Consider the following 19,509-nt stretch of genomic DNA (forward strand, 5'->3'; position numbering starts at 1 on the left):
ATTTGAGCCATTCTGGTTAAAATCTGGTTGAAAACATTTTATAATTTTTTTTCAGAGCAAAACGCTGATACGAACTTTGGCCCCATAGCCACTGCGCACCTTTGCCCCACAAGCAATTTTTGGACTAATCGGTTTTTTAAAGAAAGCTCTTGAACTTTATCACAAAAAAGGAATACGCACTATCATCTACTATAGAATGAAGGTTTTCTTGACAGTGTAGTTTCGAACTTTCCAGTTTTTTTAGGTAAGTTAATCATCATCTCTTAAACTGAAAAAATTAGATCAAAACATTGCAAATCTCTTTCTACCTCATAACTTTTTGCCACTTTCATGAAATGTATCTTGTTTATATGTGTGAGCTGCTGGTGTAATAATGTATCAAACGAATACACTGTTGTCGAAATTTTATGCTCGTTTGCTTCAAAAAGGTCAATGCGCACTTTTGCCCCGCACTACTCTACAGCGGCATTCGTCACTTGAAAAGTGTTTTCATTTGTTAAAAAAAATACACGCCACGCACTCGAAAGTGCCATATTTCTAAATGATTAAAGCTGTAGACTGCGGATTAGAGGGAATGTCTCAATCAACAACGGCGAGATGTCCCACGAGAAGATGCAAGGTGATGCTGATTTTGGAATGCTTATTTCCGTAAGGGTTCTAGGAATGCTAAAATCGATTCCGAAAAATAATCAATGAATATTTAAAAGCACAAATACTGCCTTAGGTAAATGATTTTGGATATGATCATGGTTTGTCCACTTTTTTGAATGCTCTAATTCAGCATTTTCGCACGTATTCAGACCTTTTCTGGATTGTTACACTTACATATATTGTAAACATCATTCTTGCACACCATTTGTATCAGATTTACATAGCTAAACCATTAAATTAACGCATTTTGTTGAACTCAATTCTGATCATGAGTTGTCCAATTGAATAATGTTGTTTTGTCCACATGATTTCTATGGCAACCGCTTGGCGTGCTGCAGTTTGTTTATTGTGTCCTTCGCGCATAGCAAAAATAAAGTTTCTCTATGTTGAGTGTCTTGAGGTCAACACTTTTAAAATGCCCAATAAAATGCAATATTCTGAAGGAAGCATAAAGTATAAATGGATCAATATGATGACAGTAAACTCAAGCAATGAGAAATGCAACATCTACTTGAGAATGTTTTCATTCAAGAATGGTGATTTCTAAAGCCGAACAAACCATGATCATTTTTTGGACAAACCATTATCAGAGGTGGTCAAACCATGATCATAATTCCTCTTTGAGGAAAATCGTTAAAACACACAAAAATTTGAATAATTTCAACACCTTTTGGTAGTATTAGCAACTAGAGACTTGGGGCTTTTCAACAAAACCAAACTCGTATCGATTATATGTGATTTTCATGAAGAAAAACAGGAAGTGGGTTATATCTATGGTATAACCGCAAGGGTGACGTAGGACTATCGTTGATTTAGAGATCATTTGTTTGAAGTTGAATCTAAATCCATTCTGAATAAATGAATAAATGAATATTTGGGAGACTTCGAAAACGAGAGCTTTACGTTGGAGGCACAAGGTTTTATGCATCCAATATAGGATACGAAAAACCTTGTTCTGAAGAATAATCTTCAGAAGCTAACCTGCTAACTGTACTTGATTGACAAATCACTAAACCAAATGTATTATATGGATATATTATGGATAGAAAACATTAAAATAAACTCTTTCACATTTTAAATTCCCAGAGGAACTGGCAGATTATTTTAACGATTAGATATTTCCACATTTTCCTCGATACTGGAAGCCCACCAGTGGTTAATACTAACTCGATAACCACCTGTTAATAGTACTTGATTGAAAAATATTTGGTCACAGTGTTACATGAATAGAAAACATTCAAATAAACTCTTTCACATGAATGTATTTTTAAATTGCCAGAGGAACTGGCTGATTATTTCCCAGCAATGATTAGATCTTTCCGGAACTTTCTCGATGCTGAATGGCATCCAAACGGAAAGAATTCTGCGCGTGTATGTGTCGATCCTCCGCCGACCACCTCCTCCAGCACGTTAGGCAACGATGTTGTCTTGTCGATGTCCTCACGAAAAATGAATGTGTCTCACCACCAGAATATCGCTTAAGTATGCTTTTTGTGTGTGATTGAATCGAGAGAAGGTGTGGTTTACGATGGCAATTTGGAAGGCAAACTAGAGGGGAATGAACTCACTGAGCTCGGAACTTTCGGTGACTGAGCAATAATCGATTGCGGGCGCATACAATATTGGATACGGAAATATCCTACTGATGGGGAAGAATAATCTTCAGAAGCTATCCTGTTAATTGCGATTGATTGAAAAACCACAAAACCAAATGTATTTGGTCACAGTGTTACATGGATAGAATACATTCAAATAAACTCTTTCACAGGAATGTATTTTTAAATTCCCAGAGGAACTGGCTGATTATTTCCCAGCAATGATTAGATCTTTCCAGAACTTTCTCGATGCTGAATGGCATCCAAACGGAAAGAATTCTGCGCGTGTATGTGTCGATCCTCCGCCGACCACCTCCTCCAGCACGTTAGGCAACGATGTTGTCTTGTCGATGTCCTCACGAAAAATGAATGTGTCTCACCACCAGAATATCGCTTAAGTATGCTTTTTGTGTGTGATTGAATCGAGAGAAGGTGTGGTTTACGATGGCAATTTGGAAGGCAAACTAGAGGGGAATGAACTCACTGAGCTCGGAACTTTCGGTGACTGAGCAATAATCGATTGCGGGCGCATACAATATTGGATACGGAAATATCCTACTGATGGGGAAGAATAATCTTCAGAAGCTATCCTGTTAATTGCGATTAATTGAAAAACCACAAAACCAAATGTATTTGGTCACAGTGTTACATGGAGAGAAAACATTAAAATAAACTCTTTCACATGAATGTTATTTTAAATTCCCAGAGGAACTGGCAGATTATTTTCAGTAACGATTAGATATTTCCACATTTTCCTCGATACTGGAAGCCCACCAGTGGTTAATACTAACTCGATAACCACCTGTTAATAGTACTTGATTGAAAAATATTTGGTCACAGTGTTACATGAATAGAAAACATTCAAATAAACTCTTTCACATGAATGTATTTTTAAATTGCCAGAAGAACTGGCTGATTATTTCCCAGCAATGATTAGATCTTTCCGGAACTTTCTCGATGCTGAATGGCATCCAAACGGAAAGAATTCTGCGCGTGTATGTGTCGATCCTCCGCCGACCACCTCCTCCAGCACGTTAGGCAACGATGTTGTCTTGTCGATGTCCTCACGAAAAATGAATGTGTCTCACCACCAGAATATCGCTTAAGTATGCTTTTTGTGTGTGATTGAATCGAGAGAAGGTGTGGTTTACGATGGCAATTTGGAAGGCAAACTAGAGGGGAATGAACTCTCTGAGCTCGGAACTTTCGGCGACAGAGCAAGAATCGATTGCGGGCGCATACAATATTGGATACGAAAAACCTTGTTCTGAAGAATAATCTTCAGAAGCTATCCTGTTAATTGCGATTGATTGAAAAATCACAAAACCAAATGTATTTGGTCACAGTGTTACATGGAGAGAAAACATTAAAATAAACTCTTTCACATGAATGTTATTTTAAATTCCCAGAGGAACTGGCAGATTATTTTCAGTAACGATTAGATATTTCCACATTTTCCTCGATACTGGAAGCCCACCAGTGGTTAATACTAACTCGATAACCACCTGTTAATAGTACTTGATTGAAAAATATTTGGTCACAGTGTTACATGAATAGAAAACATTCAAATAAACTCTTTCACATGAATGTATTTTTAAATTGCCAGAAGAACTGGCTGATTATTTCCCAGCAATGATTAGATCTTTCCGGAACTTTCTCGATGCTGAATGGCATCCAAACGGAAAGAATTCTGCGCGTGTATGTGTCGATCCTCCGCCGACCACCTCCTCCAGCACGTTAGGCAACGATGTTGTCTTGTCGATGTCCTCACGAAAAATGAATGTGTCTCACCACCAGAATATCGCTTAAGTATGCTTTTTGTGTGTGATTGAATCGAGAGAAGGTGTGGTTTACGATGGCAATTTGGAAGGCAAACTAGAGGGGAATGAACTCACTGAGCTCGGAACTTTCGGTGACTGAGCAATAATCGATTGCGGGCGCATACAATATTGGATACGGAAATATCCTACTGATGGGGAAGAATAATCTTCAGAAGCTATCCTGTTAATTGCGATTAATTGAAAAACCACAAAACCAAATGTATTTGGTCACAGTGTTACATGGAGAGAAAACATTAAAATAAACTCTTTCACATGAATGTTATTTTAAATTCCCAGAGGAACTGGCAGATTATTTTCAGTAACGATTAGATATTTCCACATTTTCCTCGATACTGGAAGCCCACCAGTGGTTTATGCTAATTCGATAACCATTTGTTAATAGTACTTGATTGAAACATATTTGATCACAGTGTTACATGGGTAGAAAACATTCAAATAAACTCTTTCACATGAATGTATTTTTAAATTCCCAGAGGAACTGGCAGATTATTTTCCGGATCTTTCTCGATGCTGAATGGCATCCAAACGGAAAGAATTCCGCGCGTGTATGTGTGTGTGTGTAGCGGCTGCTTCGAGATCTTCTCGGGGAACCGTTTGTGGCATCACTCTCCTCCTGATGGATTCATGTCCAGCCTAAGGTGCACAAACAGGCTCTTGGTGACACCGTTCATCAGCGCTTTCATGATAAACGAAGAGCTTCACCACGACAGCGACAACATGCTCCAATCGCTGTTCAATTAGAACTGAGTGGATTTCCGAGCGGCGCTCGCTTATATACCGATTGGTGATTTCAATAGCCTGTTTTGAAAACAATTTTAAGATTATTGAAACAAGTTTTTGGATCAAAAAGTAACAAGTATAGAACGCGTAGACATTTTATCTTTCGAATGAAGTGTTTATCATACCATTTCGTTCAGTTGTTTAGGAGCTATTAACGCTCAAAATCTCGGTCTCCGGCGTAACGCTTTCGTTTTCGAAACTTTGATTTTACACCCCGGTATAGAAATGAAAGACGTAGTCCTACGTCAAAATCGATTTGCATTTACTAGTTGCGTAAAAACACCCCAAATCAGACAAACCAAGATCATTTACCCTACTGTATCCTAGTTTTGAGTTGTATGGAGTTGTACTAAGGAATGCCCCATAAGGTTGACAACGTAAGAAAGTTTAAAAAAACTGTGAAAGACTAAATGTAAAGAAAGTGTTTCTAAACATGACCCACGTCGAACACTCCCGCTGAACAGCGTAAGGGAGCCCAAACTGATATCAGATATGAAATGAACAAAAATCCAAAAACAGTATCGGAAAAAGCCCCGAACCACGGTATACACCTGAATCGATCTAAATCGAATTTGAATTCATGCTTCATTATGAGGCTGGGGCACTACAAAAAACGCGCATGAAAAATCTCATCCATTCCCCCTAATCACTTGATCTCTCGAGCGTTGTGACCTACACGGCACGTGTATTTTTCACAGTGTCCACCACAACACAATGCCCCTTAGAATAAACTCGCTTCGCCGGTATTTTAAGGCTCAAAACGAAACCATGAAACCAGTCTCATTCATTTCCCTCCCATTCATTATTGTGCCAGGTATTTGCACAAAGATAAGTAGGTGCGTCTGATTCTAACTAGTTTGGCTTTTGCGTTTATATTCGTGATAGCAAAGTGATGCTGCGCAGTCTTTATGTATCCCAGGCATTGATCATCGTTTGAATCTATTTGATGGGCTTTTGTTGTTGTCACCATAGTCGGAACAGCAATTCGCGCAGTGCCATCATCCTACGGTTGTGCTAGTGCGCTATTCAGTGATACATTCGGAAACCGTCCACAAGATCACCATCTAGTTGCAAAAATATAGTAAATAAACTGAATCTTAAATTCAGTCAAATTATACACTTGAACGTGGACAGGCGGCTTTTCGACGGCGGTTGATGCAGACTGGTTTTTCGATTGTATTGTTTATTTAGTTTAGATTACCCGAGGCAAACAGTTAACGTATAACCATACGGATAGCAGTAGTTGTTTCTCAAATTATCAGTATTATGTTATCACTTAGGAATGGATTCATGTAAATTATAAACACTTGTTGAACATGTTGAACAAAATGAGCTCGAATGAACGCGATCGTACGATCATATATCGTTACGACGGGAACTCGGAGTACCAATGTGGAAAGACAAATTTTGCTTTCACTTCCCCCGAAGAAAATAATATTGAGTACTCCAGAAAGGGAGGATGCTTCGTGTCGATATGTCGCGGAATAAGCATAGCCGTTTTGATATTCGTTTTTATCTTCTTCATGTCGTTCACCATATTTTTCAGCACAAAATACGCCTACGAGGTAAGTCTGTAACCATAGAGCATTGTGATCCAGAGATCGACTGAATAACTTCTTCATCTGTAGCATAAGCCAAATATTACCTTGGAAGATTTCCTTAATCATCGTGCATATCTAATCGATAAACGATCCAGAATACCGAAGCATGTTATCCCAAAGCACTACCGCTTGTTTATACACCCAATATTCAATGAAACCCTCAACCCGTTTTCCTACAATGGTATTGTATGGATTACAGTCACCTCCAAAAAGCACAATAATAAAAGAATCGAATTGAACGTGAAAAATTTGAATATCAAGCTAGATGACGTGGCGGTGCTGAAAAGTATAAGACTAACGAATCTGGATTTTGACGAGGATCTCGATTGGGATCTGAGTGAGGAAGATATCCTGCCACGTTTGAGGAAAAAACGAAGTGTTGCTGTTAACGCAACAGAATCAATAACGTCCGGTGATAACGATGAGAACAATGGCGGGGAATCGGAGGATCCTTCCAACGTGACCGCACCGATTGACAAGTCCAAATACTACCATCATCCGGTGTTTCCTTCCGATGATTTTGTTACCATCAAAATATTGGATCTGGAATTTGATGAGTCCAACGAGAAGATGATCATCTACCTAGGAACGGAGATGAAGAAGGATATTTACTACATAGTTAAGGTCAATTTTACCGGAAATATGACCAACGACAAGGGGCTTTATTTCACGCACTATAAGGATGGAGAAGGAGATCATAAGTATGAGACATAACAGCGAGTGTATTTGTGAAGATTTTCATAAAATGTTCGGTTTCAGGTTCATAGCAGCAACAATATTGGAACCAAATAATGCCAGGAAACTATACCCATGCATGGATGATCACAATTTTCGGTTTGTTAAATAGATAATTAATCTTTTTGAACACTCTGACAAGCGCAATTGTCAAAACATCATGCCATCAAAACGATGGCATATATTCGAATGATATGATTTATGTAGCAGAAGTACGTAGTTAGAAGCTTTTCAAAATCCATCTTGATCTGCCTTGGTCTTGGTTGGATTATCTTGTGAACATCAACTTTTTTCTGGAGATTGAAACCGAAACTTACGGTTAGGTAATTACTGGTTAAAATCGTAAAAGGAGTAAGACGCACTCATTTCGTGTATTTTACCAACGTTAATCACACCAATCATTGAATATGTGATCGCTTATAGCTCAAAAATCAGCAATGCATATGATATATATTGCTACTAAAATCAACAACTTGTTTTTTTTACCACGAATTAAGGTTTTCATGTGTCATGACAACTAGGTTATGTTTCTTATTGACTGTCTGGCCACGTGAGCATGTTTTTTTTCTTTGGTTAAATTTGGTCCATATTTGGCTAGCCATCAACATAAGTGATGTGTAATTCTCATAAATTCACGTTTCCTCTTCCAGTTATAGTATTATTGATGACTGTTACGTCAGAATCGACCTAGAAAAGTATTTCTCTCGGCAAAAATTTAATGATGACTCATCTGAGGCTCGAATAGTCAGGCAATTGTTGTGAACAGATCCGATGAATATGTTGGGATATGATCTATTAAGTGTACAAATATGACTTCATGATTTATTTTTTTCTATTTTTTTTTTTGACGTAGGACTACGTCTTTCATTTCTATACCGGGGTGTAAAATCAAAGTTTCGAAAACGAAAGCGTTACGCCGGAAACCGAGATTTTGAGCGTTAATAGCTCCTAAACAACTGAACGAAATGGTATGATAAACACTTCATTCGAAAGATAAAATGTCTACGCGTTATATACTTGTTACTTTTTGATCCAAAAACTTGTTTCAATAGTCTTAAAATTGCTTTCAAAACAGGCTATTGAAATCACCAATCGGTATATAAGCGAGCGGCGCTCGGAAATCCACTCAGTTCTAATTGAACAGCGATTGGAGCATGTTGTCGCTGTTGCGGTGAAGCTCTTTATTTATCATGAAAGCGCGGATGAACGGTGTCACCAAGAGCCTGTTTGTGCACCCTAGGCCAGAAGGGAATCTATCAGGAGGAGAGTGATGCCACAAACGGTTCCCTGGGAAGACATCGCTACACACACATACACGCGCGGCTATTAACAGGTGGTTATCGAGTTGGCATTAACCACTGGTGGGCTTCCAGTATCGAGGAAAATGTGGAAATATCTAATCGTTACTGAAAATAATCTGCCAGTTCCTTTGGGAATTTTCAAAATATATTCATGTGAAAGAGTTTAATTGAATGTTTTCTATCCATGTAACACTGTGACCAAATACATTTGGTTTTGTGGTTTTTCAATCAATCGCAATTAACAGGATCAGAAGATTATTCTTCCCCATAAGTAGGATATTTCCGTATCCAATATTTTATGCGCCCGCAATCGATTATTGCTCAGTCACCGAAAGTTCCGAGCTCAGAGAGTTCATTCCCCTCTAGTTTGCCTTCCAAATTGCCATCGTAAACCACACCTTCTCTCGATTCAATCACACACAAAAAGCATACTTAAGCGATATTCTGGTGGTGAGACACATTCATTTTTCGTGAGGACATCGACAAGACAACATCGTTGCCTAACGTGCTGGAGGAGGTGGACGGCGAAGGATCGACACATACACGCGCAGAATTCTTTCCGTTTGGATGCCATTCAGCATCGAGAAAGTTCCGGAAAGATCTAATCATTGCTGGGAAATAATCTGCCAGTTCCTCTGGGAATTTAAAAATACATTCATGTGAAAGAGTTTATTTGAATGTTTTCTATTCATGTAACACTGTGACCAAATATTTTTCAATCAAGTACAATTAACAGGTGGTTATCGAGTTAGTATTAACCACTGGTGGGCTTCCAGTATCGAGGAAAATGTGGAAATATCTAATCGTTACTGAAAATAATCTGCCAGTTCCTCTGGGAATTTAAAATTACATTCATGTGAAAGAGTTTATTTTAATGTTTTCTATCCATAAAATATCCATATAATACATTTGGGTTTGTGATTTGTCAATCAAATACAGTTAGCAGGTTAGCTTCTGAAGATTATTCTTCAGAACAAGGTTTTTCGTATCCTATATTGGATGCATAAAACCTTGTGCCTCCAACGTAACGCTCTCGTTTTCGAAGTCTCCCAAATATTCATTTATTCATTCATTCAGAATGGATTTAGATTCAACATCAAACAAATGATCTCTAAATCAACGATAGTCCTACGTCACCCTTGCGGTTATACCATAGATATAACCCACTTCCTGTTTTTTTATAAAAAGACAATCGTTTGAGAAATCAAATCTACTGCTACTTTATTCAAAGTATACTCCATCGGAGGCCAAAACTTGACCCATCTTTCAGGTAAAATTCCCAGAACCACTCTTCAGAGAGACCCGATGCCATGAATCGGAACAAATAGTAAACCGAGGGAGCAATAGGAGCAAAATATTGCTCCCGTGGACGATTGATGAACGCGGACGTCACACCTACCATGCCGAAGATTCGGGTTCGATTTTTATTCTGAACTAGCTGACCCGGCGAATTTCGTTCCGCTCAAAATAATTTTTTTAATATGAATTCTTTCGAGCATTCACGTTTTCTTACCGATTGATCTTTACAATTTCCATTTTGGCTATTTACATTTACTATAACGTTCCTATTAGTGCTCCCGTGGCCGAGTGGCTAGCGTCCCACACTATCACGCCGGGGGTTCGGGTTCGATTCCCGTTCTGGCCGGGGTATTTTTCGTCAAAGAAAATTCTTCCAGATTGCAATGTGGTTACGCGTATTCTAGAGCTTGCCACTTCAGAGTAAAATCAAGTCGTGTTATTCGGCATAAAAATCTCAACCAAGTACTACTAATAAAAATGATGCACGTAATGCTACGTTGAGACGGCAAAAGTTCCACTGGGAACGTTAGTGCCATGCAAGAAGAAGATAACGTTCCAATTACTTGAACCAAAACTTACCATTACAATATAAATTTATTTTCAGACACAATTTTCGCTCGAGATTCTTGATTCATTTGCAAACAGAGATCGAGATTCTCGCTCAGCTGTTAGAAAAATATTCAGTCAATCAAACTAGTTTTCGATGAGTTGTGTTATGTTGGAATTTTCGTGTCTTCCTTTTCACCGAAAATTCGTTTTCAGAGAGAAAGAGATGTGAGAAAATCTCTCCCTTTGAAGTTCAACGAGAATGCCTTTTCGTCTCTCACACTGAGAGAAATAATTAGTAAATATAACGAATTTTTTGGTAAATACTACCAATCTATAGTCATTTTCGACCGTACTAATAAACACATATGTCAAGCAGAACCATGATTCGGAAGCCCAATATCGGCTACATTTTCTCGCCGAAAATGCACGTATCAGAATTATATCCTTATTATACCTCCGTATTGCCTTATGGGAACAATTAAAATGGTTAATACGCGCTTTTCTCACGAATTTTCAGATATGACAATATCCAAGCTTACTAATGTTATCGAGTAAAATATACTAATCTCTGGTAGGGATGCGGGTTTGTTGACAATATGTACAAAAAATTTGTACATTCTGCTAATTTTGCATTACCAAATGTATTTAGTAGTTTTCGACCGAGGATTTTTCTAAGGGCATCATTCACGTTCACAACATTGAAATACGGTGAAGTTCAACCTACCTTGTATCGACAACCTACTGCTCAAGCGATTATCGATAAAGCTGAAACAATACTATCAATGAAAACAAGTGGAATGAACATCAACGTGAACATGATATGAAGTTCATTTTTCATTGCGTCTTCATTTTCACCTCGACATTTGAGTCATCTGAATTGAATATCATTGCGTTTTGGTGAGAATCAAAACATAAAAATTCAATGTCAACCAATTGAGAGTGAAATCGACTAGAGGGTATGCTAGTGTGAAGGCACGATTTTTGGATGTGTTTTGATCTCTGAACAAAAAAAAAACAAATCATGTTTTTGAAATATCCATTATTCTATTTCTTTAAACGAAAGAGATTTAATAAAATTAAAAAAATTAGAAGTGTTTGAATTGGAGACGGCCATGAAACGCTTCGCCACTATTCTTAGCTTCTTCGCATTAAAATCGATTTCATTTAACAAGCCACATTTAACCGCAGTATATGTATACTGGGTGAGGAAATGGCGGGTAAAATTACCTACATCCTACATCTCCTGTACGTAGGAGCATTCTTTGTTCATAATTGAGGGGCTTAGGATGCAAGGGGTGTATGTGACTTGATCGATTTCTCTTCATCAACTTTTTCTTTAGTTAATAACTCAACTGTAAAAACGTTCCAATTTAAGTTTGCTATAGAATCCGATAGATGAGGCTCTGACCTATCATCTCCATTGTCAAATACAGCTGGGAATGTATTCGTAGCTAACTTATGACCAAAAGAGAAGGTCGATGTAGACAAATCGATCAAATCACTTACACCGCTTTATTCTAAGCCCCTCAATCAGTATAAGAATCGTATTTAATAAAATAGTTTTACGTAACGAAATGTTCGAGCGAGGTGGTACTGATCTGAACGTGGGAAATTTTACGCAAAAAAAAAGTGCAGCAATAAGAACAAATGTAGCGAGCCACGCAGTAAACAAAATAATGATGGAGCTACAACGAAAAGGGAGAGAAGAGTAACGATCGCACATTGAAATGAATGCATAAGCATAGCCACCTCCTGAAACGGCCTGGCCTAATACCAAACGGTGGTTTCGGGAGGGAAATGGCACGAAGAAGGAGGTGGTTTTTAGTGAGTAGGAATCTCACACTACTCCCTCAACATGGCGACTGGGTGTCTATGCAAGATTCCCACCTTCTACAACAAAAAAAAGAGAGAGTAGAGAGTAGAGAGTAGATAGTAGAGAGTAGAGAGTAGAGAGCAGAGAGTAGAGAGCAGAGAGCAGAGAGCAGAGAGCAGATAGTAGAGAGTAGCGAGTAGCGAGTAACGAGAAGAAAGTAGAGAGTACGAAAGAAGAGTAGAAAGTTGAAAGTTATAGTCAAAATTTAAAGAGCAAGAATTGAGCGCAGGGAAAGAGTTGATGAAAAGAGACATAGAGACATTTTGAGTAAAAAGAAGAAATTGAAAGAAAAGAAAAAAATACGAGAGTCTGTTCGAGTGCAAAGCTATTCCAACGAATATGCGGAAAACTTATGAAAACATTCTACCGACACGCTAGTTAATAAAAAATCACTGCAAGCGATAAATATCAATTTGGCTTGCGTGATAATCATCTCAAATTATTTACAGTAAGGAAGGTGCGCGAATGCAGGTTTATCAAAATTCATTCGTGCTGTTTTCATTCAATATACAGGGTGGGCCATTTAAAGTGGAAGCATCTGGCAACCCCATAACTTTTGACAGAGATGTCAGATTAACAAATGTCATACCGCGTTGGAAGCGTCATTTCAGTACAATTTTAACCATGGAACAATACACACCTAAACAACGCGCTGAAATTGTTCAGCTGTACATTCAAAATAACTTCTCAATTGTGTTAACCAAACGTGCGTGGAAAAATAAAAATAAAGTTAAAACATCGCCTGGAGACAACACTATACGTCGATTATATGCCAAATTTATATCGTCTGGTAGTGTTGGTAATGCCAGTCATCTGTCCAGACAACGACCAAGACGTTTCGACGAGAATATTGATGCCGTTCGAGCCAGTGTTGCAGAGACTCCATCGACATCAGGTCGCCATCGTTCGCAAGAGTTAGGCATCGCTCGAACCACTCTCCGACGCATAATTCGTGTTGATTTGAAAATGTTTCCGTATAAAATTCAAATGGCTCAACAACTTAACTCATCTGACTTACCACGTCGACTTGATTTTGTGAAATGGAACATCGAAATGGCCAAAAATGAACGTGGCTTTTCGCAAAAAATCATAATGTCTGATGAGGCGCATTTCAACTTGAATGGAGGAGTGAATAACAAAATTGTCGGTTTTATGCTACTGAAAACCCTCAATTCATCGAAACGCAACCTCTTTACGACCAAAAAGTTACTGTGTGGTGTGGCATTTATGCCGATAAAGTCATCGGCCCGTACTTTTTTGAAAACGAAAATGGAGCAACGGTAACCGTGAATGGGGAGCGTTATCGGACAATGATAACCGATTTTTTATTGCCAATTATTCGTGAAAATGAATTGGACAATTACTGGTTCCAACAGGACGGCGCTACATGCCATACAGCGGCTGCCACGACCAAATTATTGCGCGAAATGTTCCCCGGAAGATTAATATCGAAAAACGGCGATTATAACTGGCCACCGAGATCACCTGATTTGACGCCTCCTGACTTTTTTTTATGGGGATATTTAAAATCCAAAGTATACACTGGTAAACCAAGGACCCTGGCTGCGCTGAAAGACAATATCCGACAAGAAATTGCTGCCATATCGGCCGAAACATTGGGCAAAGTGATGGAAAATGCCGAAAAAAGGGCACATTTTGCGGTCAAGGCCAGAGGCGGTCATTTACGAGATATCATAATGAAAAAGTAGTTAGAACAAATCTCCTTGGACCAAAATAAATGAATTTCAAAAAAAAATTAAAATTCCACTTCTTTACTTTGCTATTGCAAAAACAAATCCTTCCACTTTAAATGGCCCACCCTGTAGTAAACAAAGCTGACGCGTCCTTGACATGATTGAAATAAACTCTTGCGTTACACTCGCTATGAGATATATGATGTTGTGTTTCAGCAGAAGAGAATTCATCAGACACTGGGAAAAATTTAACTCTTACTATCGTGAATAAATTTTGATAATTTATGACACTGATACGGAGCGAACTGAAAAATGTCTACACCCGACGACTGCCCGATCGGAACTCCGTTGAACATTGAAACACACTTACAATACATTAATTATGGTTTATTTAACACCCAAAATATTCACTAAAAATAATTTATATGGTAGAACAACGTTTGCCGGGTCAGCTAGTATTTGTAAGGAATATAAGGCCTGTTGATTAACTGCAAAATTCCATTACCGCACGAAATCCTTCAATTCGAATGCAGTCCCACCCTTTTTCTTCGGTATGCACTTCCCAATCGACCCATGTTCCTTGATTGGCCTGTGTTCCGGAGTATTGCCTGGATTCACCTTTTTGAAAATAATTGTGACACCATTTTCTCTGTACCACTTTCTCGTGGAATTTGAGTAGTTGCTGCTTACTAAGTCCAGTCAGAATAAACAATCCACCTCATCCTTCTGCAGACAGGGCAGTAGTCTCTTTCGTAGACGTTTATTCTGGTAAATTTGGTGGTTCATGGTACCAGAAGTAACAAAAGATTCGCATATCAGTCCACCACAGCAGATTGCTTGCCAGACGAGGAACTTTTTGAAGGAATTTACAGAGGAAAATTTCTCTGATCTACCGTGGTATACAATTTCTGCCCAGGAATTTCATCGAAAACTACCATGTCCACTCAATCACATTTTGTTAACAAATTTGAGTAGAGTTTCCCCGAACGCTTCTTTGTCTCCAGATCCTGCTTTGCGTACCAGTCTGGCATATTCAAAATACAGCGCTTATTTCCGCTCGTTAAATGTAGAATTTTTCGCCATTCCCATTGATGGCAGGTCCGATACCGCTTCAAAAGACCCACTGCTACCGTTTCAGTTTCAGCTGGCTTAAGCTTCTTCCTAATATTCCAAATATTTATTTTATTTGAGATGGCGCATGGTTCCATTCTAATTAACCACGCATCTTGATACGTGTCCACTCGTAACACTACTACTGTCGACTGAGTGACCAAGTGAGAGCATCCATTTGACTCGTTGTGGGACCTGAGACCTGGGACCGAGTTCAAAACTCAATACTCAACGCTGAAAAGTAAAAACAAACAGGTGCTAATTCTCAGTGGTGACACAATTCGTGTCACAACCGAGAGTCATGGTTCAAAGTTAAAGAATAATTAATGACTTATTTTCAACAAATTAATAGACTTGTTTATGCGATTATGAACAAAAACTAACAGCTACAGTTTTCAGCTCACCATTTGAGATTAACGTTGCAAGGAAGGTTGATATGAATACTGCGTCTAGCCTGAACCTGGAGATGTCGGAATTCATGTAAGTGAAGCTGTACAAAACGAAACTCAATCCATGTAATGCTTCTATCCCTCTGCTTCCAGGGAGGATGAATCCATAATAGTTGATACATACAATACCACCGGAATGGTACGAGCATCGGAAATTGGTTTCATCGTTACGGATATGACTCCCGAACGATATGAACTAACTGAGAAAGTTGATCTCATCGCGTATACCCGAAACATCTATGACAATTACTTGAAGGAAATAGTTTCAGTATTCGCGTCGGTTATAAATGTGTACGAGACCTACTTGAAGATGAAGTATCCGTACGACACGATAAAGTATGTTGCCGTTCCGAACATGGAGAGCACGGTTCGTGAGATTAAAGAAGGCATGATCTTGTCTAGGTATGTGAAATTGGTTGTGGGTGCCCCATTGTGTGTTCCGATGTTAACTATCCCTACCATACAGTGAGAAACGATTGATCAAGGATTCTACGTATTTCCCAACATCGGAGGGCACACTACTTCGAGTTGTTTCCAACGAACTGGCCAAGCTTTGGATTCATAATCTAGCAGATTATAAAAATAAAGAAGTTTATTGGTTACACGAATCGATTCCACTTTATTTGGAATCAGTCGCATTGGGAAAGGTAAACCGTATTGCGTTATCCTAAATCTAGAAGAAAGCCTCATTAACACTATGTATGTTTCTAGTTAAACAATAGCCAATATGATATGGACGACTTCCTACTGGAGGGCAAATCACGTGCCATGCAGGAAGAGATCAACACCAAAACCTCCCCACTCAGTGTTTTCACGAACCATTGGGAGGAAGATGCGCATTTCGAGCTGGTTCGCTTCAAAGGTCTCAGTATTTTGCGTATGATGAATTACACTCTTGGAGAGCAAACGTTCAATGCGTTCGTAAGAGAATATTTTGTCCAGCGCATCAATAACGAGTCTATCGATATTATTGAAATTCTCAACAACAACAATCGCCATACGGACGGAACCTTTAACAATTTTCTGCACAGCTGGACAACTTTCGAGAAGTATCCTATAATTGACATCAAACGAAATAATTTGAGCGGCCATTTTGATCTACAGCAGCGAATGATTCCGTTCGAGGAGGAGATGAGCGAACAAGTGTGGACCATACCGGTCACGTTCATAAACGACACCAATCAACAGCTGTTCTCGGAGAAAGTTCAGTGGCTATTGGCTTCGAACAACGTGCTAACGATCGAGACTCGTTGTGAGTTGATGAGTAACGACACGTGGGTTATTGTGAATCCCAGCGGAATAGGTAAGCTGTATCTTAAGCAACTGGTTTTGGTTTAACAATTGAATCTTCCAGGTTACTACAGAGTCAATTATGAGCTAAACCATTGGATAAAGTTGGCACATGTCCTCCATAAAGGTTTCAGATCTCTACCCTACAGTACATTGACTACTATTGTGGACGATGCCCTAAATTTAGCACGTCATGGTTTACTGGATTATTCAGTCGCTTTCAATGTAATATCGTTCCTCACAAAATGCAATGACCTCTATCAGCCTTGGAAAAGTGCTTTGGATAATCTTAAGTTTCTATATAAAGCATTGGAAGATCACCCGAACTACGTTTATGTTGAGGTAATACATACACCTTTTCTAGATTTTTTTTGTTTCTAATGTTCTATGTTTCAGCATTTCCTGGAATATCTAATCATAAATAACTATGAAAACATTACTGGTTCACCAGTGAACGATAGTAATTCCATGATCGGTTCTCTTTTGGTAGATTGGGCATGTCAACTAGGCGTAGCCGCATGCATAGACGATCAAAAACAAGTTTTCAAAAACATCTTCCTTGAAGGCATCGCATCTCCGTTTGAATTTTCCGAGCGTGAACTGTACCTGTCTACATGTACAATTATAAAATACAGTGGCATTAATGAGTGGAAACTTATAAAGGATAGATTCATGCAATCTGATGATATCAGTATGCAAAAAATATTGATAAAATCCCTGGGTTGCACACGAGAAATAAGTTTGATCAAAAAAACACTGGCGCTGCTCAAGGATCCCCTCTTCAACATGTATAACCATCAGATTCTTTCGTCAATCAGTGATAACAAAATTGCTCTCAAGTATACGCTGGATTTCTTGTACAATGAGTGGATCGATGTGAGATCGTACCTATCGTTGACCGATATATCAATACTACTGAGAAAAATTTCTACCGAAAATGAATTCACAATGTATGAGCAAATATTTTTCCGCTATTCGTACACATTTCAAACGATGGACAAGGAGATATTGAAACGAATGCGGGATACCATAATGAAGCTGATAAGATGGAAAAAAGAAATAGGTCCCACTGTTCATTACACACCATTCTCGTTCGATGTTTGAAGAACACCCTATGGAAACACATAAATAGTCAGTTAAATTTATTTAGCCATGAATATTGTATGTTATGAATTATAATAAACAAAAATAACACATCATGTTTTTTTTTATTCTTTATTTGAGAGGCTTTCAGCCTCCTGGGCTGGTTCGCCTCTGTAGCGACGGCAGTAGACATTGCCGCATGGTTAAACAAATGACATAAAATATACATAAAAAATTATAGGAGGTTGTGTCCAAGATACGACCGCATTGTTGACGTAGAACTATGCTGTTATTTTATATAAGTCGCTTGTTTATACCTTCGGATATTATTTTATAATGCTGTGAAATTTTAGAAACAACTGCTTAGTAGAATAATCTCTGGAATGATTTTTTCATTGTAGAATCAGTTGACGATATTTGATTGATGATTCATTCTTGCCCTCGCAAAACAATCGTATGTTGCAATTTATCTTTGGCACCGCATGTAAACAACAGCAATGACAACACTTGCAAGCATCAAATATCATGCTACATGTTATTTAGTATTGCCTCAAAGGAATCGCACCTCTAGATACCGTTCATACAAACTAAGCGTAAACCAAGCGCCAAACAAGCGTTCACCATAGCATGCATACAGAGCCATACATTGGTGGCTTGAAACTACTAGCAATATAAACATTTCTCATCATTTTGCGCTATTCTCAAAAGAAACGCTTCTGTTAATATAACTGGCCTCGAAAAGAGTTGCATTACTTTCTTATGCTCGAGATAAGCGCAGCTGTCTCCCTTAGTGGAGGAAGTTTTGCTACTGGCAAGCAAAACCTAATCACATACAAAATTCCAGAACATTTACTTTATTGATGACTAAACAAGAGAAATAAACTCTTTTTGTTAATAACAACCTCGAAAACAGTAGCAATGCTTCATTATGATCAATATTAGCGCAAATGCAATCCTAGTTGAAGGCAGTTTTGCGACTGGCACGCGAACCCAAATAACTTATAACATTCCAGTAAGATATTCAAGATGCTTAGTATTCCCAAATAATTTTTTGGTGCACAACCTTAACGTCTGCTTCGCCATAACGTCAGTTTAATGCATTGATGCATTCTCAAAGGCACAAACGAAGCCCTTATGAGGACGGAAAATAAACAATGTTAACTGCTTGGAAAAAGACCGAATTATGCCACACAGCTTGTACTCTGTTGTAACACCCATCGATGCGAATTCGCTGATGAGTTTGTCAAGAGCGACCGCCTTCACCACCAGCGGGCGACGATTTCCAAGTTGGATTACCACTGGTGGGGTCCAATCTTAGATCGAAGCGCAACGAAAGCAAAGTGAACTGGATTACTCAACAGTCCGATGCCGAATGAAAGTTTGCCTCAGCGAGATCCACTGTTTATACTCTAGGCAAGTATTCCCCTTCATTCTTCTTCTCTTCCTTTGTTCACGGAGACTTTAAATCTTACGATTTCCACTCCGTTGGTCGTCGATAAGTTGCTCGTTATTGATATCTCTGTTCGTGAAAGCACTCAAATGGACAGAACAAATGTATGGGGAAATAGAAACACTTAAAGTTTTCATGAATTTTGACCATTTACTAACAAGGGGATTCTAATGTATGGCATATTAAACAAATCTTACGGAATTTCCGA

General features: G+C 38.6%; 1 protein-coding gene across 1 annotated transcript; it reads left to right on the forward strand.

Annotated features, from left to right (window-relative positions):
• The first annotated feature begins 5,673 nt into the window (after nt 1-5,673).
• LOC129761779 (aminopeptidase N-like) lies at nt 5,674-17,967 on the forward strand. Its single transcript, XM_055759538.1, has 10 exons — nt 5,674-6,086; nt 6,148-6,432; nt 6,496-7,169; nt 7,228-7,302; nt 15,429-15,509; nt 15,572-15,880; nt 15,945-16,125; nt 16,190-16,781; nt 16,833-17,110; nt 17,165-17,967. The coding sequence occupies exons 2-10, from the start codon at nt 6,184-6,186 to the stop codon at nt 17,870-17,872; spliced, it is 3,147 nt and encodes a 1,048-aa protein (XP_055615513.1). The 5' UTR covers nt 5,674-6,086; nt 6,148-6,183; the 3' UTR covers nt 17,873-17,967.
• Nucleotides 17,968-19,509: the final 1,542 nt, after the last annotated feature.

Source organism: Toxorhynchites rutilus, chromosome 1 (genome assembly GCF_029784135.1).
Source record: "Toxorhynchites rutilus septentrionalis strain SRP chromosome 1, ASM2978413v1, whole genome shotgun sequence".
Lineage (NCBI taxonomy): Eukaryota > Metazoa > Arthropoda > Insecta > Diptera > Culicidae > Toxorhynchites > Toxorhynchites rutilus.